This window comes from Brugia malayi, assembly GCF_000002995.4.
Source record: "Brugia malayi strain FR3 genome assembly, contig: Bm_v4_ChrX_scaffold_001, whole genome shotgun sequence".
NCBI lineage: Eukaryota > Metazoa > Nematoda > Chromadorea > Rhabditida > Onchocercidae > Brugia > Brugia malayi.
Window position 1 is genome coordinate 17,890,420 of NW_025062479.1, and position 23,128 is coordinate 17,913,547.

The 23,128-nt window shown below is 33.3% G+C and overlaps 5 protein-coding genes across 9 annotated transcripts; 4 read left to right on the forward strand and 1 right to left on the reverse strand.

The window, feature by feature from the left end:
* Positions 1–840: 840 nt before the first annotated feature.
* On the forward strand, positions 841–3,630 carry Bma-ppfr-2 (Uncharacterized protein; the record flags this gene model as incomplete). 2 transcript variants are annotated; one of them, XM_043075247.1, is made up of 7 exons in its annotated part: positions 841–951; positions 1,186–1,380; positions 1,664–1,818; positions 1,982–2,174; positions 2,396–2,458; positions 2,971–3,078; positions 3,523–3,630. In XM_043075247.1, 7 exons carry the CDS (start codon positions 841–843, stop codon positions 3,628–3,630), a joined length of 933 nt encoding a protein of 310 aa, XP_042931181.1. The 2 variants fall into 2 exon arrangements, with proteins under 2 accessions (XP_042931181.1, XP_042931180.1); XM_043075246.1 differs by having other exon boundaries at positions 2,396–2,449.
* Positions 3,631–4,663: 1,033 nt separating this feature from the next.
* Positions 4,664–11,333, reverse strand: Bm9554 (Uncharacterized protein; the record flags this gene model as incomplete). 2 transcript variants are annotated; one of them, XM_043075248.1, is made up of 21 exons in its annotated part: positions 4,664–4,878; positions 5,169–5,313; positions 5,418–5,525; positions 5,688–5,756; positions 5,933–6,160; positions 6,237–6,338; positions 6,445–6,620; positions 6,862–6,987; positions 7,152–7,338; positions 7,627–7,772; positions 7,909–8,056; positions 8,146–8,247; positions 8,424–8,620; positions 8,824–8,923; positions 9,072–9,291; positions 9,636–9,820; positions 9,893–10,049; positions 10,169–10,327; positions 10,404–10,517; positions 10,837–10,949; positions 11,250–11,333. In XM_043075248.1, 21 exons carry the CDS (start codon positions 11,331–11,333, stop codon positions 4,664–4,666), a joined length of 3,081 nt encoding a protein of 1,026 aa, XP_042931182.1. The 2 variants fall into 2 exon arrangements, with proteins under 2 accessions (XP_042931182.1, XP_042931183.1); XM_043075249.1 differs by having other exon boundaries at positions 5,688–5,795.
* A 975-nt stretch (positions 11,334–12,308) lies between these two features.
* Bm3963 (Uncharacterized protein) lies at positions 12,309–13,654 on the forward strand (the record flags this gene model as incomplete). 2 transcript variants are annotated; one of them, XM_001898018.2, is made up of 4 exons in its annotated part: positions 12,309–12,369; positions 12,605–12,789; positions 13,076–13,195; positions 13,604–13,654. In XM_001898018.2, 4 exons carry the CDS (start codon positions 12,309–12,311, stop codon positions 13,652–13,654), a joined length of 417 nt encoding a protein of 138 aa, XP_001898053.2. The 2 variants fall into 2 exon arrangements, with proteins under 2 accessions (XP_001898053.2, XP_042931184.1); XM_043075250.1 differs by lacking the exon at positions 12,309–12,369 and having other exon boundaries at positions 12,628–12,789.
* A 1,551-nt stretch (positions 13,655–15,205) lies between these two features.
* On the forward strand, positions 15,206–16,251 carry Bm3962 (FAB1, identical; the record flags this gene model as incomplete). 2 transcript variants are annotated; one of them, XM_001898019.2, is made up of 4 exons in its annotated part: positions 15,206–15,368; positions 15,505–15,692; positions 15,950–16,066; positions 16,201–16,251. In XM_001898019.2, the coding sequence occupies 4 exons, from the start codon at positions 15,206–15,208 to the stop codon at positions 16,249–16,251; spliced, it is 519 nt and encodes a 172-aa protein (XP_001898054.1). The 2 variants fall into 2 exon arrangements, with proteins under 2 accessions (XP_001898054.1, XP_042931185.1); XM_043075251.1 differs by lacking the exon at positions 15,206–15,368 and having other exon boundaries at positions 15,519–15,692.
* Positions 16,252–19,067: 2,816 nt separating this feature from the next.
* On the forward strand, positions 19,068–20,504 carry Bm9555 (Uncharacterized protein; the record flags this gene model as incomplete). Its single annotated transcript, XM_001898020.1, has 4 exons — positions 19,068–19,218; positions 19,481–19,668; positions 20,086–20,202; positions 20,418–20,504. 4 exons carry the CDS (start codon positions 19,068–19,070, stop codon positions 20,502–20,504), a joined length of 543 nt encoding a protein of 180 aa, XP_001898055.1.
* Between the last annotated feature and the right edge of the window lie 2,624 nt (positions 20,505–23,128).

The window sequence follows — 23,128 nt, forward strand, 5'->3', positions numbered from 1 at the left end:
AAAATAATGTTCTGTAAAAGATTGCGATCAATACTGGGAGTGTCCTGATACTTTGACTACCATTTCATTTTTTTGTAATCACTAATTTTGTTGTTATGTGGATAAATTTTTTTCTCTTGATGTTAATATCGTTATTTTCTACACAAGAATTAGTTGCTTTAAAAGTTTTTAGTGTGCCGTTCAAGCGGTTATGCAGACTGAGTCAACTAGTGAGGTAAATCATGCAAAACATTTGAATAAAGTTCTTAAAAACTGCTAACTAAAGTCATGTTAATGTGGGACACGAAAGTGAACACTCGTGAATTGAGTCAGCTTAAAATTGTTTTTTTTTTTTTCCTTTTCCTGTATGTTCACTTAGAAACAAGAGAAACTTTCATTCTTTCTATTGCTATTTAGGCCCAGCTACTGTAGGATCCCCAAATTTACCAATCCCTCGTTTAAATATAACTATTCTTTTTAAAAGCTGCCCAGTGAATCTCTAATGTTGTTATTTAAATGAAGTTTACAGAAGGATCTGTAAACTTCATTTCCGTTCTGTAAATCTGTAGACTTCAGCTGTCCCCTCCGCATAATTATTTGGTAAAATTTTAGCTAATAAGAAAATAACATGAACCACTTCAGGACAGTGCTAGTAACATGATACCCAATAAATAGCAGCATCGCATGTGAGAAGTTTAATTCCACAACAAAATTGTCCACTTCTCCCTGCGACTCTAAATTTCATGACGGCAACCTCAAAGTGTCGTAGGTTGAGTAACTCAACATTGGCATGGTTTCAATAATATTACAAAATTATTGTTTTGCGTATGCTGTTCCAGCAAATAAACGTTTCAGTTTTAGATGGTGCAGGAGGAAGGAGCGACGAAGGGGCCGTATTCAGCAGATGTTCCAGCCACACACATCCTACAAAGGCTTTCTGATGCCCTTTCTTCCTTTACTGTACCTGATCAGGTTCGTTATGGGTGTGTTGTTGTTTGCTAAGAGAAGGAAAGCATCAGGTATATAGTAAAAGTAAAAATTTGACAAACATATCTTCGTGTACCTCTCCTTACGTTGATCTAATTATTTAAGAGTGGCGAATAAAACAGAAATTGCCGGTTACCTTCCGTTGGCGATCTGTGTTGCTCATATAACTATTCTTTTTAAAAGCTACTCACTGAATTTCTAATGTTATTCGTGTTACAGAATGTTCTAGAAAGGACTTCAAAAGGGTTTTCGAAGTCTCCAGTACAGGAAATTGATGAATATTTCGAGCTTGTTGCTAAACTCGGTCGACCACTTTTTAAGTGGGATATAATTCGATGTGCTTTCCTTTGGAAACTTGAGGCACTTTTTTCTATACATTCAACTCATTTGCAGTCTCTGACAATTCAATTATATGTTATATATATATATATATGAAAATAAAAAATGTATTACTCAGTATGCTGATTTCTAGTCAATCTATTATATTAGTATTAATATACATAATAATGAGTGAGCAGCTTCTTTGTCTATGCAAAATATCCGCACTTTTTTGGCCATACTTGCTACCTAACCCATCGTTTTATATTTACTTTTGTACATTTCAAAAGACGTTTATCGTTAAGAAAGTCATAATTCTATTACTACTTTCTTACTAGATATTACGTTATTACTCACTGCTATTATTTTTTATTTTAAGCAAACGATGTCAGAAATGCTGTGTATCGAGACAGAAAATGCAGTTACGGAAAATGAAAAAAAAACGCTCGTATCAGATGATGATTTGTATCAACAACGTCAATTCATTTTGCGAAAAGCTGCGGAATTTGATGGAACACCTTTTACTTTCCAGAGGTTGTTTTTGTTTTTTATATCTTCTCCGTGTGCTTTATTTTTTTATCTTACACTTTTATTATAAAACAACTCTTTATTATAATTAGAAGGAAGTATCTGTAAATGAGATCTATCTGTAAATTTTGTAAATCTGTAAATTTTGGTGGCAAAAAAGTACTTTAAGGCTATGTGAGCTTCTGATTAGTCCTTCTCGACACTACAAACGAACAGACAAATATCTTCGGGCTTTGGAAAAGAATATCAACGTGGTGACGACAATTACAGAGAGTGGAGAACGTATAACAGGCGTAGAGCCATTTCCAGGAGAACTAGATATTAATTCTACGGCTCGCATTGAGGAGCCATTTTTCGTCCAGGTATATGATATTACAGTCTATTAGACGCTTTGATGTATCTCCATTTATTTATGCAATTATCAATTACTGGCTCTGTATTTCCTGAATGCAATCAGCCACTTTATTGTTTGATCAGTGTGGGATACATGTTTCGTTTGTTGTCAGCAAAAAATTTAAAGCTGTGTTAATCTTTTTCCTTTCCAACTGCATAATCCATTTAAAATCACGATTGTTTATTACAGGTGGATGAATGTGATGCTCCAGTAGAAACGAAAGTGATTGCAGCTGGAGACCATGTTAGCAGAGTACTTGACTAATTTACAAGTTCCTCTTTTTCATTTAGCGGTGTGCTAATTGCCTTTTTAGCCTTGCTTACTATAAAATGGAACTTTATAATATAGCGGTTATATGCTACAGCTTTGAAATTTTAAGTATAACTCGATTTGTTTATATGAACCGTGTGTTTTTTTAATTTCATACAGACTATGCAAAAAAATACATTCATGTGCTACTTCTCTAGTTCATAGGCTTTTAAAATCTATCTGCCTAGGAAGCATTCAAATTGTAAGCAGTGGTGCCATTTTATTAAGAAAATAATTAACGAGAATTAGTGCGCTTTAATTTTTTAAAGACTTTATTAGCAGTGAATATACTAAGATTAACAGTTTTTCTTTAGGAGGAAAATGTTTCGTCGCATTGTGCCATCATAGCTAACTTATGGCCTGGTCATTGGCATACATTTTATGGTTCAGCGATACTTCTGATTTTCTAGCTATATATTTAGAGATATTACTTTATGGACACTGGTGATTTTCAGGAAAACAAATCCCCAGAAATAGTTGCAAAAGAACTAGCAATTGGCGATTGTGCTCCAATCAATTTATCTTCATCGCGTGATGCTAAGGACGAGCTGCCTGAGATTAAGGTGAATAGTTTGTTCTTTATTTTGATGTCATTCTCCATTAATGTAAGCTGAGTTCCGATTGAAGGGTTGTGTATTCTTACCTCTCCAAATTTCTTTTATTTTTGATTTTTTGGTATTTTTAAATTTCCTCGGCAAGATAAACAAATAATTTTGGTTTCGTTATATTGTCCTATGCTTCATTATGGCATTCTATTCCGAAATTTTGGGGTGAAAATCTGAAAGGCTATGTTTGCTGAAGTTATAAATACTAATTGTCCATGTAATTTAAATTTCTCATAAAAAGTAGTTATTTGGAGCCTTAATATTAATACGTTCCGGTCTGACGAAATCGCTGGTGCCACCTACTAAAATGTTCTAGCGAATATATTTCCGTACGTTTTTTTCATAATTTCCTTTATTTACGACAATGTAACTCCGTCAACTAAGCACTCGGTTTATTTCTAGCAAGAAAACTTGGAACATGAAACAGAACGTAATAGTTTATTGAATGAACCGCTGAGAAAACCAGAGACGCACAATGTCAAACAAGAAGAGATGAAAGTCGTCAATTAGCGCTTGGAAAGCTGCACATTTCCTATCTGACAGCCAGTGAATTGTACCTAGTCGTATAAGTTTTGGTTCTGCAAGATTGAATTGTATGCAAATAGAATTCAGTGTTACGTCTCGTCACTCATCATTTGGCCTTTAGGATATATGCACCATCCCATTTGCGTGATTATTCGATGTTTAGAGAAATACACTCGAAATATTCTACGTTTATTTGATAATTTGCATTTTTAAGTCCAGCTTTATGGCTTTATTATATTATTGAAAAGTGTTGCTAAATAAACTATTGGATCAACAATATAGCCGTTTGAGCGATTCAGATGGGTTTCATTGCCGAGTCAACCGCTGCTCTATATCTGGCCAACACGAATCACTTCCGTCTTTTTGATGCCACTCCACTCTCTGCTTGCGGCATGCGGAAGATTTTATCAAAGACAAGAAAGCATTGTTCACAAAAGTGGGAAGTACTCGTATGATAACTTCATTGAATCATTGAGCTATGAACTGATTAAACATTACAATTACAAATGAAACCTATTTCCAGCAAAGTAACGCAAGCCATGTCTTTGAAAGCTGTTCCACATTCCTGTTTTAACATAATTAGTCCACCGAAAACTAATGGTGTCAGATAATTCGGTGACAATAATACTCTAGCAGCGAAGTCTCACTTGATATAAGAATTCATTTCCCCGCTCAACTGTTAACTGAAGTCAGGAAATATTTCTAGACGAAAATGCGATGATATCAAGACAAGTGTTATGTCCACCTATATTGTCGCACCAAGACTATCTCAAACGATCCGAGTAGCAAGAAGTTCCATTGTGTGTATGTCCTTGTGAAAGGATAAAATGAATCAAATAATTATGCGAATTATATATATATAATATATGAATCAAATTTCCTGATTCTCATAATAGATTTAAACAAATGACTATATTAATTCCAAACCCACCAACATTGCTTTCACTTATTTTGCTTTTAAATTATGCTAGGAAAAGTCATTCATAAGCCGAAACAAAGAAAGGAGTGCTTTTTCCTGCTAAGGATTACTGTTTTTTGCAGCAAAATTGAAAGTATCCGGTACTGGTGCATCCACTTTAAAGGCGTATCCTCCCTGCTGCTCTACTTTCTTACTTTTCGCCAACGACATTCGCTGTTCACACACCCGCAGTACTCCATCCAGTACTACTTGTTTTTCCGAATTGGTACACGTTGTCATAGAGAGTAGTAGCTTCTCATTACTTGTTCTCAGTGCTAAAATCTGGGATTATACTTCAATAATTACTGGAAATGACTATTTCAGCTGATACAGTTCCACCTCTTAAAATAGAAACTTTGATGGGCAGCCATCAAAAAAGTCCAATACCTATCTATGAAGATGAAATTATCTCCAACATGAAACAAACTGTTATGTAAGTATTATAACATTAAAGTAATACAAGATACAACTAATGTAAACACGTATGCTACTTCAATATTGTGAACTGCTCCTAAGGCCAACATATTCAAAAGTGCCACTTTATAGAATGGAGAACTAAACAAACCATCAAGTGTTTCTTTATAAAAAATAAAAACGTCCGCAGTTTCATCGTTATCGATGGGAGTAAAATATGCTTCCATGGAGTCTTCGTCCCAGCTATCTGACGTTGATGTAGAATCTGACTCAAATGTTTGTGCGTCACCTCCAATCTAAATATAATTGCTGAATCAAACAAATCTCACAAATTAGAAAAAACTAAATATTATGAAGAAATTTCTGGCTCCACTTACTGTTACTAGAAAGTTCAACATACCCTTTCTTTCTTATTCTGATGTTCCGCCAAGGTTTCTAGATATTCGAGAATATCTTCATCTATTTCATCTTCGCTATCTGCCAAGTCTTCATCCCGTCCAACTTCCTCCTGCAAATATCATAACATCCTGAACAACATCATCCGATGTGTTCTCAGAATTAATCATTTAATCACAAAGTTATTAATTCCCTTTCAAATAGTCTCAGGTGACAACTTTATAAATTTATGAATTAAGTCGATTCACTGTCCATGAATTACTATAATGAATACCTCAGTTTCTTTAATATCAGATTCCTTTTCGTTGGCTAAACGATTTTCCGCTTTGATTTTCATCGCTTTCTGAAGACCAATCAAAAGCGTAACAAGTAATTCATTGATCTATAAACTGAATTTTTCAAATTTTATATGGCAACTAAGACAAATACGACTTTATTCGTAGAAATACTAATATTTAAGTTCCTTTTCCAGCTCACAATAACGGTATTTTAAATATGAAAAACGAAAAAACGGATTACCTGCTGCGCTTTCTCGTCAATCAGAGTAGGTCTATGGATAGCAGATAGCCTTGCCATGGTGCATAAACCTATTATAGCCATTTTACGGTCATGAACACCTTCCAGACAATGTGCTAATGATAAAAGCTCGTTGACCAAGTAATTTAATGTATTAGTTCCGTGAGGTTGCAATTGAGGTAACAGGTTCACAAACATATCTGTATCATAATACAAACCAGCTATCACTACCTGAAAGACTTTCTTACTCCTTCATATCACTTTTACACAATACATACAACTTATCTATGATAAAGACGTGACTAACCAAAAGAAGTGCAGGTTTTAAAGTTTTGCAGTCTTCAATTGGCTGATGGAGCCGAGTAAGGATCAGCTGAATGAGATCTGGTACTAAATTGTTGATTTTACCCTAAAAATGTTTTCGTTATATTTAAAAATTCGAAATTTAAGACAAAAAGATTTGAACTTTCAACTTTGTTTATCCTACCCATTATCAACAGCAAATTAAAACATACCTGACATTCCAAAATAAGGCACTCGAGTAGTTTAGCTGCATGTACCTGGTCATTTTCCTCCGTATCTTCATTAAACATATTTACGGCAATTTCTACGAAAGCTCTAAGACGCTCTGGACGGGCTAAAAAGCCATCGGTATCCACCGTCAAATATGAGTGCAGTACGGGCATCACATCTACACATAAAAAATACTTCCATATCACAGATTGGTACAGAAACACAGGCAATCTCAATTTCACTCCTCTTCATTGTCAAATCATTATTACTTAAACGACAGTAGACCAATCTTGAGAGCTTTCTAATAGGATCGGAAAATCAAAAAATTAAAAAGCAAGGCCTGTAGAAAACTAAAGATTATTTTGTAATTCTACTGAGCATGGATGAAACGATGATTAAGAATAATGATTAATACTTACCAACAAAAACTATCCCGTCCTGACTGATTGCTAGTTTATGAATATCGAAGAATATTTCCCACATTGGTTCACTTATAGAGTATGTAATCACCGAATTTGCTAATGCCAAAACTTCTTCGTAGTAATCTTCAACGAAGTAGCAACCATATTTAAAGATTTTGATAACATACGAACCTTGTAATTTGATAATACAAAAACTTCATAAGATGCTACCAAATCCTATTTGTCGGTTGTAGTTTTAGAAGAGAAAGAAAGTAAAAGAGAATCGTATATACAGTAAAAAAAGTAACCGATCTGTCCGCGGTCCAGAACAGACTTAATCACTCTGCGCACTTGTTCTTCGATATGATAAAGTACATCTTGATTGTCTTCTACCATATCTAGCACTGAGCCCAAGGTAGTCAAGATACCCATCACAGTCACTGTGCGGTCATCTTCTTGATTCTCCGATAAGGAAATTTGCAAGAAAATGTTTGCCTAAATAAGAATTATTATTCAGAACATCATTTTTGCTTATTCTTCGTAAAAGATCAACATCATGAATAGTCTTCACAAAGAATATTTTGTCCAGATTCCTTGAAATTCAAAAGAGCTTAAATTTAGATCATAGGTAATTAGCTCTACATCGTCAAACTTACTGTATTAAACAATACTTTCACTTATATCCAAGCGATATGATTACATATACACTTCTCTCACAAATGTACAAAATGAAATTAGGTCTATTTGATGTCATTGTCAACAACTTGCCAATTCAGTTGCAACATTAACGGCGATAGGAATAATATCTTCAACGAAATCTTCCAGCAGTACTTCCATAACGTTCGTCATTTCTTCTATTTCAGCTCGAGCAACAAGTCGCAATACTTCGATAATGACTGAATGAACATGAGGCTTCAGTACCGAACGATCTAAAGTTTTTGATTTCATATGTGCTAGTTTTGTTTAAACTGCGAAGAAAAAATACGTAAAACTTGTTCAATTAAAAACTTCAAAAAGGAAAAAATTCCATTTTTGCTACTATATTATAAAAATTATGAGACTAACATTTTGTCTGCGCTTCCAACATGTGCTGTATAGCCATCGCAGCTTCCACTTTCACGGGTAATTCTTCACCAACGTCAGCTAACCTTTTTACCAGTTCTTCATAAATATGTGTTATTCGGCTACCAGATAATTTACCACTAGCAAACTGCTGTAATCTTTGTGATGCAAAACCAATGCAAAAAACAGGTTGAACTTTCAATCAATAAAAGAGTGGAAAGAGTAAACATAATAGCATACCCTTATAGTCCAGCATGCTCTGCAGCGTATGAATCGTATTGGATGAGCAATTTTTGAGATTATAAATCTCTCTACTAATTCATCAACAGCACATCTGTATTTCTGAAAAATAGTTCTCTACTAAAAAAAAAAAAAATGAAAAACAAGAAAAAACAAAGGAAAAAAAGAAATAAAAGTATGTGATGCATCGATATGAGGGAAGTATTAAGTGATAGTCTTCTAAAAAATTCCATTACCGAAGTGAAATAAAACCAATAAACAAGCAAATATGACGAAACCTTGCTTTTCGTTAAAGCAGCAAAAAGTTCTCCCAGAATGCGTAGAGCGCCTTCTTGATCACGTGGATTTACATTCGAACCATTAAGCAAGTTTAACGAAAATTCCAATATGGGTTGTAGCATATCTTTTCTTTTCGCAAAACCAGTTAGCACGTTTGCTGCTGCAACTGCCGGATTGTGCAATTCATCGTATACATCTGCAGCACAATACTTTTTTTAATAACTTTGTTATAAATTATTTAGCAAGCAAACTGTGACTATTCGCATTTCACTGATTTCAGTATTTTAGTTCTTACTTAAATATTAAAGGTCCTTCATAAAACACTTACGCTACCACATCTGATTATGGCACAACTTTTGTACTATAACATTTTTGCTAAATAACTGTATAAAAATGCACCATATTTGATGCGAACAAATTCTTCTGGTGAGTCGTTCCACAACTCTTCATCTTCATCAGAATATTTCAATAATGGAAATAGCACGCTTCGCACAATTCCCTAAAAATGCTGAAAAATTTAGAACCAAAAGTACTTTCCTTGAAAATTTGAAACCTTTTTTCGTATGCGTACAACGAAGAATACAGTGAAAACGGTCATGCACACAGTGCACGAATCACCTTGAAGATTCCACAAAGGTAACAAATACCTGACAGTGAGGCTTAATGATTTTCCAAGTCCGTGATTGTGAAATGGCTATATCGATGTATTGCAACAGAGAATGTAGCACTCGAGATGATACATAATTCCCATTCCGATAACCATCTAGAACCTGTAGACATGTGTTCAAGATTGGAATTGCAAAGTGCGCCATATAATTTTCCGCAAATTCCGAGTAATTCAGTTGCACTTGTCCTGGGGACCCATATCTAAAAGCGAGTATGTATATTAACTGTGTTATCTGAAAAGTATCTGCACATTTACACATTTTTGATATATTTTTCTTTGGATTTAAATCCGCGTTTAGCATCAACTATAAAATAAGACTGATGCCGAACAAAAGGCTGATGCAGAAATTTGGATAGTTACATCCAAAGCACAAACAAAAAACCCGAACTCTGCTTTAATTTGACATATATTTAATAATCTATGGAGATATTCAGCCTCATTTCTACTGTCAAGCGATAATTAGCACAGCGATGTCTTGAAGAATGCTGAGTTTATTTCATGGATCTATTAGAAAATTAGAAATAGGAAAAGCTGAAAAAATAACCTTTCAAAAATACGCTCAACAATTGCAGAGGCCCACTTCTTACATTTCCACCACACTGTTCTTTCACGATCATCTTCATCAACTGTGTTCACTTCTTCTGGTACTGCTCTTCCGATAATCAATCGAAATTGCTCCAACCACTGCGCCAAGGATTGACCCGTGAACATTTCCAGATTCAAGGAAAACTACAATGCATGGAGTAGACGAGCTTAAAAATATAACATTAAAATGATGTCCTTCAAATTCCAATTAAGTACCTGAACAAGCCCATAAAATATCTTTAGAATAAGCTTTTGAAGCAAACAAGATTCTTGAGAAGCATCTGGCATCAAAGTAATGAGACGTTCTAGAAGCATTGGCATCAGAAGGCCCATTGTTTCTACTAACGGTTTTTTCTCTTTCACCCGGCGATATCTAAAAGTTTCCATCGTACTACTTGATTTCATATCAAAGTTTGCACGCATTTTGGCTGATTAAGATATCAAAATTTTCATCAAGTTACTTCCAAGTAATTGTCTATAAACGAAACTTACTCATAGAGTTTAACTAAACGTCGTATAACCAAAAGAGCTCCTAGCCAAGATGGTCCATCCACTGAATGTAATAAAACTGCAACTTTTTGTGGTAAGTAAGGCCAATTTTTTGGAAAATCGTGCCTCGTGATTATTCCAACTGTAGTGCATAATTGGACTCTAAATATGCGAAGTTTAAATCTTGCAAAAATATATTAAACTGACAAAGACTCTCTACATATTTATAAACAGATACCTAACTGCTTCAGGTGAAGCTACAATGGCATCTATGATAAGCTCACGAATAAGGTGTTTATCTTGTTCGGAAAGAGTAAATGATTGTTTATCATCTTCATCCATGACCCAGTGTCTGAAATGTTTAAAATTACGTTTAAACGACTAGCGATGATTAGTTTTTTTGCTGAATTTTAACTAGAAGTTGATGCTAACATTTCTCTCCAAAGCAGAACAAATTTTTAAGAATCTCCATTCTAATAAAAAGGTGTTCAATCACCTACTCAAATGCACAGCTGCTACTAATATAGTACCTGCAGAACAAAGTACCACGACGAGATTATCATCATGAAGATTCAGAAAACTATGTGAATAATCAGCTAGTTTTGTTATGTTGTTACCAATTTAATCAACGTCCACAACTTAATTTATTTCTCTACAAACAATTTAAATACCTGTTAATAACATTCTTCAAGTAAATGACAGCCGCTTGTCGAGCAGAACAATCCACTTCCTCATCCATAATGATATGAAGTAAAAGAGGAGTAAAGCCTACTAATCTCATGTTCTGAAAAGATGACATAGTACTGCAAATTCAGATGACTGATTTTTTTCTTCTGAGTTATATTTCATTTAAATCATTTAAGTCCTAGGCAACCGTAGAGAAATAACTTGGCAAAATACTTAAAGTTTACTGCTAACTTATGCAGTACTGTGCAACCCCATAATTAACACTGATACGATTAATAAATTTCTCTTTTTGTAATAGTCTAATATAGAACGGAATGCTCAAGCTTACAAGACTCAACTTCCATTTTGAATAAGTTTGACATAACAATGAAAGATAAAGAGTATTACTCGATTATACCTGTTCGAGATATGCAGCTGCTTCCTTCTGATTCGTTGAAGAAGTGGTAGCTTGGAGCGCTCTAATTAAATTTTCTCTTTCCATCACCGGGTTTTCTAAAGCGTCTCCACGTAACCCTTCAAACATATAAAAACACCTGCAAAAAAAAAGACACATGTACACTCCATCTTGCATAATAAAGTATTGATCCCTCTTCAAACACATATTGGAAACGTCCCCCTGCAAACAATCAAACAAAACGCATTAACTTATAAACACATAAATGCGTATTATTTTACAGCGTCAACTGTACGTGACGAATGTATGCCAACAGAATAAACGAACTAAAACACTTTTCTTGGCAGTCTTTCTTTTTCATTCAGGCTGAGCTCATCGTGACAATTCTTCAGTCATTCAGAACAAAATTGTCTGCCTTTGCAGTTACGCACTTATCAAAAAACAGTGTTATCATTGACTACATCTTGAAAATTTTTAGCCGATATGCCATACAATTCTTCGTCTACCATCACAAACAGCCGATAAGCCATGTAGACTTTTCACTTATAAGAAACATTCCGAAACAAGTGACGATCCTTAAAATAATCCGGTCAGCTCTACCAGGAGGAAACAACTCATAGCGCTGCTGTCACGACAGTCCTAAACGCAACGAACTGTTCTCCAACACCTATATTTAACGCAGCCTTCCAAGGTATTTCCGGCATAACCTGAACTACGCTGATTCTTCCGTTGACTTCTGTTTTATGGTTTTTTCGTTTTGCTAAATCAAAATATTTCTTTAGGGAGTTTAGAGATTGTTTGGGATGTGAAGTGCGTTTGGTTGGAACGCCCTGTTCCGGCTGATTCTGTACTGTTGCGGAGAGATCACGGAATTGATAAGAATTATATAAAAAGATTCACTTTAAAACAAGAAGTGCCGTAGTTATAGAATGAAATTTCTCCTTCTTCGATCAACAAAACTGCTGTTAGAACGATACACTGTGAAGTTTTAAATGATTTTACTACATATTCTGTGTTTTATTTATTCATTTGCAGGATTCACTACTTAATTTTGGAGCAACAATGGCGAATGAAGTGAAGGAATTGCCTGAAAAATTTATAGGAAGTTTTAAGCTCAGTCGCAGTGAAAATTTTGAGGAATTTCTAGCCTCAAAAGGCATGGTTTGACGTAATTTTTTTCTTATCCTGCCAAGAGGTTTCTTTGAGATTTCAGATTGAGTTGAGAAAAAATTATTTAAGCCTATTAAATAAATAGATCCACCGAATTTTTTTCTTCTTATGATTTTGGAACATTGTATCTCTTTTGGCATAGTGTTTGTATGCAACTTTATTTAATTACACTGAAATAGATTTTCCAGGTATAAATTGGCTTTTGAGGAAAATGATTTCGTTTGCATCTGTTACTAAAGTGTTCAGCCATTCCGATGAGACCAAAGGTGCCTACAATTTATGCAATCTTTCATCGAAGAAAGACGCGATTTACAAGAACTGGAAACTAGAAGAAGAGTTTCAGGCTGAGGGTCTTGATGGTAAAATGCACAAAGTGTGTCAGATTCTTCAAATTATTGTAACAGATTAAAAGTCGTTTGTTTTAAAATGGTAGTGATTAGCTTACATGTTTACTGCTTAACTCACTGCATAACATTATTTTTATTTGTTGGAGATTTACGCTGGAGAATGAATGAGTGAACCATGAAGGTACAGAGATAGTTGTAAATTTATAACAGCTGGGTAGGAGCTAAAATAAGCACTCTGTTCTCTATATCTCTAGGCTTTCTTCAGCTAGAATTGTAATTGCTACTAAGTAAATTCTTGATTCATAATTCTAGATCAAGTTTGATTTCGACCCAGCAACAGAAAGTTTAAAAGAGACGCATATCCGAATAGATGATCCAAATGATCATGGGGAAACTTACACTTACACTGTTGACGGCGATACTTTAGCGTTGGTGAGTGCTGTTTACCTAATTTACTGAATTTTTTGTTTCTTCATTTCTGCATTACCACTTTTCTTTCACATATATGTGATCTTCTTTAATAATGGCAGTGGCGCTGCAAATAAAATTAATTTGCGTTGAAATTATTGAATTATGAAGTAAGAATTACGGCTTCAAATTATGTAATCTCTCGTTTCTGAAAATGTGGGTTGACATTTTAGCTCTGCCTAATATTGATTTTATAAGTTGTGAAGAGTGTTTGAAAAATATTTTAAATTATTTTGATTTTGAAATATTTTACCGGCTATCATATACTTACGGAATGCGTTTTTCTTGAAATTGTCATGCTGCCAACAGAAAAAATAAGCTTTTTATATTAAGTATCATTTGTATTCCGGTTTTATATTTCTTCTTCTCTAGAGTATGGCAAATGGAAAAATATCCTGCAAGCGGTACTTTATTCGAGAATAATCTCCAAAGCTGCAACAATCACATTCCTAGGTAATAGTGATTCATGAAGCAAAGAAGATAAAAGGTAAGTATCACATACCTAATTTTCTCTTTTCTCACTGTATTATGGATAAAAAAATTTTTCCAACAAAAAATTTAACTTGTTGGTTTTTCATGTGTTATGTATTTATTTATCCCATCTCTTTATTTATATTCTGTAAACATCTTTTTACATTTTCAGTCTTATGGGTATGAGAATTTGTTATAATTTCAACCAACTCGCTTATGATTTTCACTTTTTATTTGCTTTTTTTTTTCAATTAATTTATATTATTTTGTATCTAAATTCATATGTATGTTCTAGTATCCAAGTATATAATAAAGATTAGAGGGTTACCTATATTTTCAAACTGCTTGCATAATTTTCTTGACTATTTTTACTACTGTTACAATCGTCGTTGTGATTGGTTAATAGGTGTAATACTACTAAATTTAGTTTTGTGATGATCACTTATTCAATTGTTTTGTTTGAATCAAACAATTCTGTTTATTCTGTCTAAAATTTGTGCTAAAGGTTTTGCAAAAAAAAAAATTTGTGCTAACGCCCACTTTTGCAGCTCATAACATTCATTTGATCTTTTTTGTACTATTTACCTTCCTCGGATGATCATTAAACCTCGATAATAATGACCGAAAAATTGTGATTGTATGACCGGAAAATGTCTTTTGAAAATTTTTGATTGAATGAGTTATTTACTTCAAAATTCTTTCATTTGAGACTATTTTCTGTGTTTATAATGATAATCAAAATATTTTTTGTTCTCATAATAATAGTAATAATAATAATAATGACAACTGCACTGTAACTTCAGAAGCCTAAAAATAAGTAACATTTGTCCCAGAAATTGAATAGTTCATGATTGGCTGATTGTTTCATCATTAATTTACTGATGAATGGGACTCTTCCCTCCCTTGCTCGGTACATTATGCTGTTTGGTGTATTATCCTCTCTCCTAAGCTCAACACATTGACCTAACGTCCTGCAAATCGGACCAAAGGTTACATCCATCGCATTTGCTGCTTTGTTGCACTGTATTGGTCAATTAACCTCTCATCATCAAGCAGCTGGTCACTTTTATCTGTGTACTCCAAATCTTGCTAGATCTCTGTTAACATTACACTGTCCCCTTATTTCTACGCAGGGATTTTGTTTTCCACGTCTGCGTTGTATTTATTGATAAAGCAGAAGAAACCGGTGAAGTCAGCAAACCACTATTTATTTTTTGTTTTTTACTCATTTACGCGATAATTGGTACAACGTAGGTGAAACATTTGCATCACAGCGTGATGTCTAAAATATTTTAATGCCAAACTTTTTACTTGATGTTCAGTGATAGTTTCTAAATGTGATGTTTAGTTTCAAAGCAGTTTTATAATTCAGTTTCTGATCAAATTTAATCACTTCATAAGCATTACTAATATTTAATAATGCTAAGCAATTTTTGAATGCATCGAAAAACATAATGTCATGAGAGTGCTCTATTCGTCAAAACCAAGACTTTGAAGGTCCTCATGATGTTACGATTCATAGTTATCATGATTGTATTAAATGTGCTTTTCGATAAAGTTGGAGCAGAAATTGCAACGTCTGATACCAAAGCACTTCCAGAAAAGTTTCTGGGTACTTTTGTACTTGAACGCGACGAAAATTTCGATCAATATCTCGAAGCAAAGGGTCTACAATCACATTTATTAATTTTTTCAAAAATTTCTTTCTCCAAAAGATTATGTCGTATATTTACTTATTTGTTTAATTAATTAATCAACTTATTAATTTAAAAAACTTGACAGTGTGTCATGTTTTACTTGAGGTTACGGATGGTTCATGCGGCAAGTAATCAAATTGGCTAGTGTCACAAAGGTTTTTCGCGAGGCGAATTCCCAGAAGCCGAATCGCTATGATATGGAAAATTTGACAAAAAGAAAAAATACACTATTTGCTGAGTGGGCTCTAGGCGAAGAATTCACAGCAGAAGCTGTAGATAGCTTACAACACAAGGTAAAGCTGCAATTGTATGATTTAGTAAGTGGAAAATGGTTAGTTGTAACTTCAAAAACTGATTGAATTCTGACTGAATATAACCGTCCGAAGAATTTCGTGAATTGTTTATAATTGTTAGAATGTTTATACAGTTTATATTAATAAATTGTTAAATATTGTGTTTATATAAAGTGGCTTTATTCTGCATTACATGCTTATGATTTTTAAACCACCGCTGAATATTATTGGGTAAAATTTTTTCTGAAAATTTCTAGATAACATTCGATCTAAAAGATCTAGACAACGTATTGACAGAGACACATGTCAAGGTGGATAATCCGAGGGACATCGAGACTTATGAATACTATCGAGATGGTGATTACTTGATCATGGTAAGATTACCATGAAGGTTCGAATGTTAACAATTTAATATTGATTGAATCACTTTTAACTCATTTCGCTTTAAAAAGGCCATATAATATTTTATATAAACAGCATATACGGTTACTCTATTGATTTGTTTCAGAAAATGACCTGTAAAGGAGTTTCGGCAAAACGTTATTACAAGAAGCAATAACTTAATATTATTTCATTCCATCATCTTTTATTTAAAGTCCTTTTGCTCGTCAACGTTGCTTTCATATCAAACAGCTCAGCATAAATCAGTTTTATACCTGTTTTACTTCATACATTTTCAATAGCTAATGATAACAGACAAACAGCAAACTCTGCGAGTGCAAGTATATTTTGCTGAAGTTAAGAGATCAGCGTCGCAGTCGTTTTAATCTTTAGAGTTATACTCTCCACGGTGATAACAATGGTGATGAGACAAGTGGAATTGTCACTGCAATGAGCATCAGTTATTCATCAATAAAATCAGTTTTTATCTGGTGGTAGCTGTTAGTATTAGATGTTTAAGTGATGAATAAAAGCTTATCGGAGCAACATAATTCGATGTTTTCATAGGATAACGTATATGAACAACAGCATTCAACGAGCATCTCAGTTCGGTATTTCGAGTAGGAGGTTGTAGCATGTAAGTGTAGTAGATAGTTACAAATTTTAAAGAATTTTCTGATTCGAATTATTGCATATTTTTATATTACATATCGACGTACCGCTCTTCTTGCAGTTCAGGTCCTTCCATACTTCAGCCACAATTACTTCCATTAAACAGATAAAACAAAGTATATATAAATCAAGAACAAATCTCTTTATATTTCAAACAGTATTTCATTACACTTTACTTTTGCATGTTACACTATTAACCCGAACAATGTGTTTGCAGTGCAAGCGAAATGATTTATGTTAAGCATTATTTGTGAATATGAAAGATATGGATGAATTAGATTAAATCAATGCGAATTGGATTAAGTCAATAAACCAATCATCGAATGCATTTTATTTAGTTTAGTTCACTATCAAATTCAGCAAATTCATCTTGACTTGCTTTTATTCCGTATTTAGTCTTTGCCAATTTTCTAACTAGCTCTATTCATATTTAGCTGTGTTTAGAGATAATGAATGAAAAGTTAGCAAGCCAAGAAGTGTTTTTAGATCCATCTCTGTTTGTTCATTCCTTATGTATAAAATTCAACGATTATATTATTGGAATGAGTGTTATCTGAATTCTATTACATCAAATCATGTGGGGGTGCAGTTGTCCTCGATTATAATCTCCCAGCACTTCACGCCTCGAGAAATGATTCCTTTTCGTCAGTGCGCATTTAGGTGATTGGTATGCAACAATTCACTTTTTGATTGATTATTCTTTGATCACACTATTTCAAATATTTCGTAGGATTAAATTACACTTATTTCTAAACATTTTTGAATTTGATTCATTCATTTCTGAATTTGTTATTTGTTGTTCATTTGTTTAGTGATTTGTTCATCCACTGATTTGTCCAGTTCATTTTAACTTTGTTAATCTCCCTGTGGTATCTCCTGTAACGTTCCAAGAAGCTAAGGTCGCTTTACTATTAAAAAGAAAAGAAAAAAGATTTTTTTAATCTTTCTAAAATTATTACAAATGTCAATTTATTGAATGTTGACATAAAGCTAGCTCATCATTCATTCATTTTTGTTACCAATCGTCCTTAAGTGTTGCTAGATTCAAATTTTAATCACTTTGCTCTATTTACAATATTATTACATATTAATTATTAGAGCTATATTCACGCGATAAAGAAGTGTAACAATCAACATTGTAAAATCAATGACGCTATTAAGAAATTTAACCTTTCTGGATCAGTCAGTGAAACAATGAATACTGATGTGATTGCAGCAAGGTGATAATTTAGTCCTCTATAAGACTTGAAAACAGAACGGAGCATATTACAGTTCCATTTAAAAGGACTTCTCATTATTTCTTCGCTACGATTGATATTTGATGCAAAAAACGTATAAAAGAAATATTTGAAGAAGACTATAATTTCTAATGAAGAAACAATGAGCAAGTGAGAGCATCTCAAATAATGCCAAGAATTAATAGTTATGAAATTTTTGACAAATTCGGGATGCACAAGGGTTGTCATTTTCATCCATAACAACAAAACGGAAAAAAAATGAACAACGGAAAAGGTAAAGGGTTGTGCAAACCAGGTCATCTCAGTTTATATTTCCCAAATTCCAGATTATATGTATAGATCGTTGCGAAAATAAAAAGATAAAGTTTCAAAAACCTTTTCGGAACTCTTATCATCGCTTTTATTTTTGAGAGAGGTAATTCAAGGTGATATTCACGACCTATTAACTTGTTCGTTACACGTCGCTAAAATCAAATTAGTCGAGTAACTTGAAGCTAGAAGTAATCGTGTCAGCTTAGAACTTTTTCAAAAGTAGCTAAAATCTTTTTTGACTTATACTTTATCCCAATAAACTTTTTAGTAATCCTATCCTTTTTCCATTCCGAGCCATACATCTTGATTCCAATAATAAAAATGATAAGTTGGTAAGAATGTGGAAATAACATTGTATGTACAGATCTTAATTCTCTTTCAAATAGTCTCAGGTGACAATTTCTATCAATAACCCTAAACTTGATTAATCAAGCTTCAATAATTTCCTTTAACCACTAATGAGCTTGATTATGCTGCTACTAATTAGAATTTCCTTTACATTGAAATCATTTGATTCTTCATAAGATTTGAAATTGGGGATAATAAGTTACCTATTCATATCCTTTCAGCTAAAATCCCCAAATCTGTCGACACTTTAGATTCTTGACTCGCTTCTTACATTTTAGAACCGCTGTTTTAGCAATTTAGTTTTTGAAATAGATTTCCAAGAATCAAATTGTTGTACGCAATAATTCTTCAATACTTTTGTTTAACTCATTCTCATAACCTTATAAAGTTATTTATAGGATGTACTTTTGCAGGCTATCACTCTATGAAGCCAAACTTCTCATGGCTGCCATCGTTACTGTTACTTACATTCCCTTATTCATTTTCCACTGATTCCAAAAAACTGCCCAATGTATTTTTTGGAACATATACGCTCGAAAAGTCTACTAATCTGGATGAATACCTTACTGCTAGAGGTGTGCTATATTCATCTGAATATCTCAGTCATTCTTTAGAATCCTGTTCTCAACTTGTTCTTTGGCTATCAAATATTAGTTTGACGGAATATAGCCATTTTTGCAACAATGCACTGACATGCACTAGCATGTTGTACTTTTAATCTGAACAATTATCTTGGAAAAAATTATGTTGCATATTGCTCAATCTTTATTAGATCTTAACAGTCGAGAATTCCAATCATTATTATCATGTTCTTTAGTAACTGCAAACCTTTTTCAGGTTACAAATGGCTTACACGTCGACTTATCCTAATTGCAAGTGTCACGAAAATAATTCGAAAGGCAGCTTCAGGTTTGCCTTTGCGATACGATATGGAAACTCTCACGTGGAAGAAAAATGTTCTTTACACGGATTTCGAACTTGGTACTTCGTTCTTAACTGATCATTTGGAGGATGGCTTGTTTAATGTATGCTATTCATATGATATAATTTTTACAAGTGAACAAAATAATTTGAAAAAATAACTCAAAACACGGTTGCACGAAACTTACAATAGAAACTTTGCTAATCCAATAAATAGTTTTATCGAGCGTAATGCAATTTGTTAATTTTACTTCGTTATAAGCTAATGCGGTAAAGTTTATTGCACGAACGCAGATGATTTATCTGCACAATTAATTTAGAAATTACTTTGCAGTGTACGCTACAATATGAAAGAAATATGTCTGGATACCTGGAAACCTACAATTTTCTACCTTTTATAAATTACTATCGACATTTATACTGCTTACTGCTTTGCTCAGAAACACAAAAATATAATTATGGAATGCGTTCATTAAGTAAGTAGTCATGAAAAAGCTATGTTACAAATGTATCATTTGTAGGTAACACTAGATATAAGCCAAGATGGCGTAGTGATGACAGAAAATGTGATACGTGTGGAAAATCCAGAAGACCATGAAACGTTCCAATACACCCGAGAAAATAATTACCTAATTATGGTATGTTTGGTATACCAATTAGATTACTGAATACATGTCTTTCTGAATTAAAGCTTTTTCAACTTACTTTAACACTTGCAAAAACTACATAGTAGAAGTAGATTTTGAAATAACATCACTTATTCTAGAATGTCAATGTGGGTCATTTTATAACTAAAATGTTAATCTGATTCCCAACTATCGGATATAGGTCCACTTAATCTGAAATATTTCAGCGTACTACGTGGAAAGGCGTAAGTGCTGCTGGTTTCTATCGGAAAGTATGCTCCTACGACATAAATAATTATTCTGAATTCTGTTAAATTTTAATCATTCTGTTCAAATCTACTTTGATACAAGTAGTGTATCATAACATTGTAGACGGGTTCGATGTCCATTATTCTTGCGCACAATAACTAACTAACTGCATCAGGTGCCTAAAATGATTAAACAGAGCTTTTGAGGAAAAAGGACGAATAGGTATGCTGCCTTTAACAGGACTGATATAAATTTCAAGTCAGAGTTCACTCAGCTGAATGTCATATAAGGTCAGCCTATGAATAATTTATTTTCACTTGTTTTGCAATGCATTGTCTTAATTTTATAACTGTATTCATGGTTAACAACTCCTTTAAAAGACTTCACTAATCATTTACGATAATGATGAAATATTCTTAACACATGTGATTATAGCACTAGATTTATTAATGTTGTAAAGTGAGATGACCAGCAGTTTAGTTTACTGCATAGATCCTTTAAATAAATATATGATCTCTAAACAAAAACACATAAAAATGTCAACTAATTAAATGAAAAAGATAGTAGCAAACTAGTTGTGCGTATGATTTATTCATCGATTTCGTGGTAAGCACATAGCAGAAGTTCAGATTAGAATAACAGAAGTGAATACGAATAACATGAACTGTTGTCAAGAAGAGAAGTGCAACCATAATCTATGCATGAACTTTCTTTACTCATAGAAAATCTCACAAAATTTTTTTTCATTCTCAAATTCAGAATTGGTTGCTCTTTCATCAGTTTTGTTTTTTTGTTTTTCAAATACGGAATAATCAGCTTAAGTAAAAGTTGTTTGTTATATTTTTGATGACAATTAGCTACCGTCAAATGGTTCTTCAACCCAAAACGTGGTGCAGATTTTAATTTACTAACTCTTGAAGATATCATATTGCAGGTTAGTTAGTTGACACATTTCTTCAGAGCTATTAGATATACTATGTACTGATTATGTACACATATATTATCTCTATGACGATGGCGATGACGGCAATCACAATCCATGCACCTGTTGATTGTCTGAAGTTTGTCTTTGAGAAGCAGCAGTGGATCGTTATTATCATTTATCAAAACAGCTTTATCACTTTTCTAAATACGCATCCATAACTGGAAAATAACCACTCCTATCTGATAAGGCTATTTTTGATTGTAGTTTTTGAACAACAACAGCAGGTGATAACTTTAACTGATTATCGATCAGTTGCCAGAGGAATACATACATATCAAAATTCATGCTGTGACTATCCCGAATATCTGGTTACCGTGCAGTGGTACGTTGGGAGCATAGATTTCCAATCTCTACAACATATGATCAAGCTGTTAATTCACTTATTTTCTCTATTATAGAGCTTTTAATAAAAATTCAAATACTTCGTTTTAGTACAACATAGCGTTGTGGCACATACACTGGAGGAAAACTGCAGCCATTCACTGATACAGTGTCTTCACAAAAAATAATATCACATCTTTGCACATCAGCTGGGATTGAAAAGGAGCATTTTACAAATTTAATCATGCTGACTTAATGGTGAATCATATCAGAAATTTTATAAGTTTAATAGATGGATTATCGATTAGCTTCTTCTCCGACTAGTATTTCAGTGAGTATTGCATAGCTTATTTTTCTTAGCTTCTCTTATTTGGAGAAAGTGAAACATCTCAGCTAGTACTTTTAGTTCTTTTAGTCTAAAAGACCGAATATAGTTATAAAATAAGTGAGGAAGAACAAAGAAAGTGTTAATCGTACTACAGCGTCGTTTTCTTCTATTAAAATTTATTTTCTATGTGTACCATTGCTACCAATACCTAACTGCTTTCTAGCTCCTTCCCAAAGTAGAAATTTCTTTTCTGAACTTGTTAATATTAAAATAACATACTAGTATGTCCAAAAAAAAAAAAAAAAAAAAAAAAATCGAATAGTGCTTCAACTGAATAGCTTTTTGTGATTCAGTCGAATGGCATCGGCATAACCTTTGCAAAATAAGTGCTGCAGGTGTAATACTGTCAAGTTTTGGACCAGTATATACTAGTGGATTTACAAGATTTCTGAGATGGAAACCAGACTATCAAATTCAAATAAATTATTAGGAAGCAGCTAAGAATTTAAGGTGCAGAGAGCAGTTCATCTTCATTTGCTGACAACAACAGTGTAATGGTATTAATAACAGCTATTTTGTTCACAACAGTCCATATATTATGGATTCAAATAATATGCTCGTTTTCCGGACATGTCGTGAAATTTTGACTGCCAGATAATTTTTCTCTATAAATGTGATTCGATACAATAAATATATATCCGCATTTTTATAGTCGAATAATTGAAACAGCAAAGGAGTAAGTGGTACTGTTGAGTGAGTAGGAGGAAGAGAAGACTGCACCGATCGTTTCGTTGTTGTTATCAGATTAAAGAAGGCTTTTAAGGATGTAGAAAGTGGGCTGGGTTGGCTTAGCAGATTAACATTTACAGTGAAGACAGATGTACATTTACTATTTGAGGTTTAGATAAAGGATTCATTGTTTCAAAAAAAAAATGGGATATAACAAAGGAATAACGAAGTGGTTTGTAGTGATGAATCATTAGTATTATTCTAAACACTTACTGTGTAATAAATATTTTTTTCGGTTTTCCGACAGAATACATACCGGAATCCTT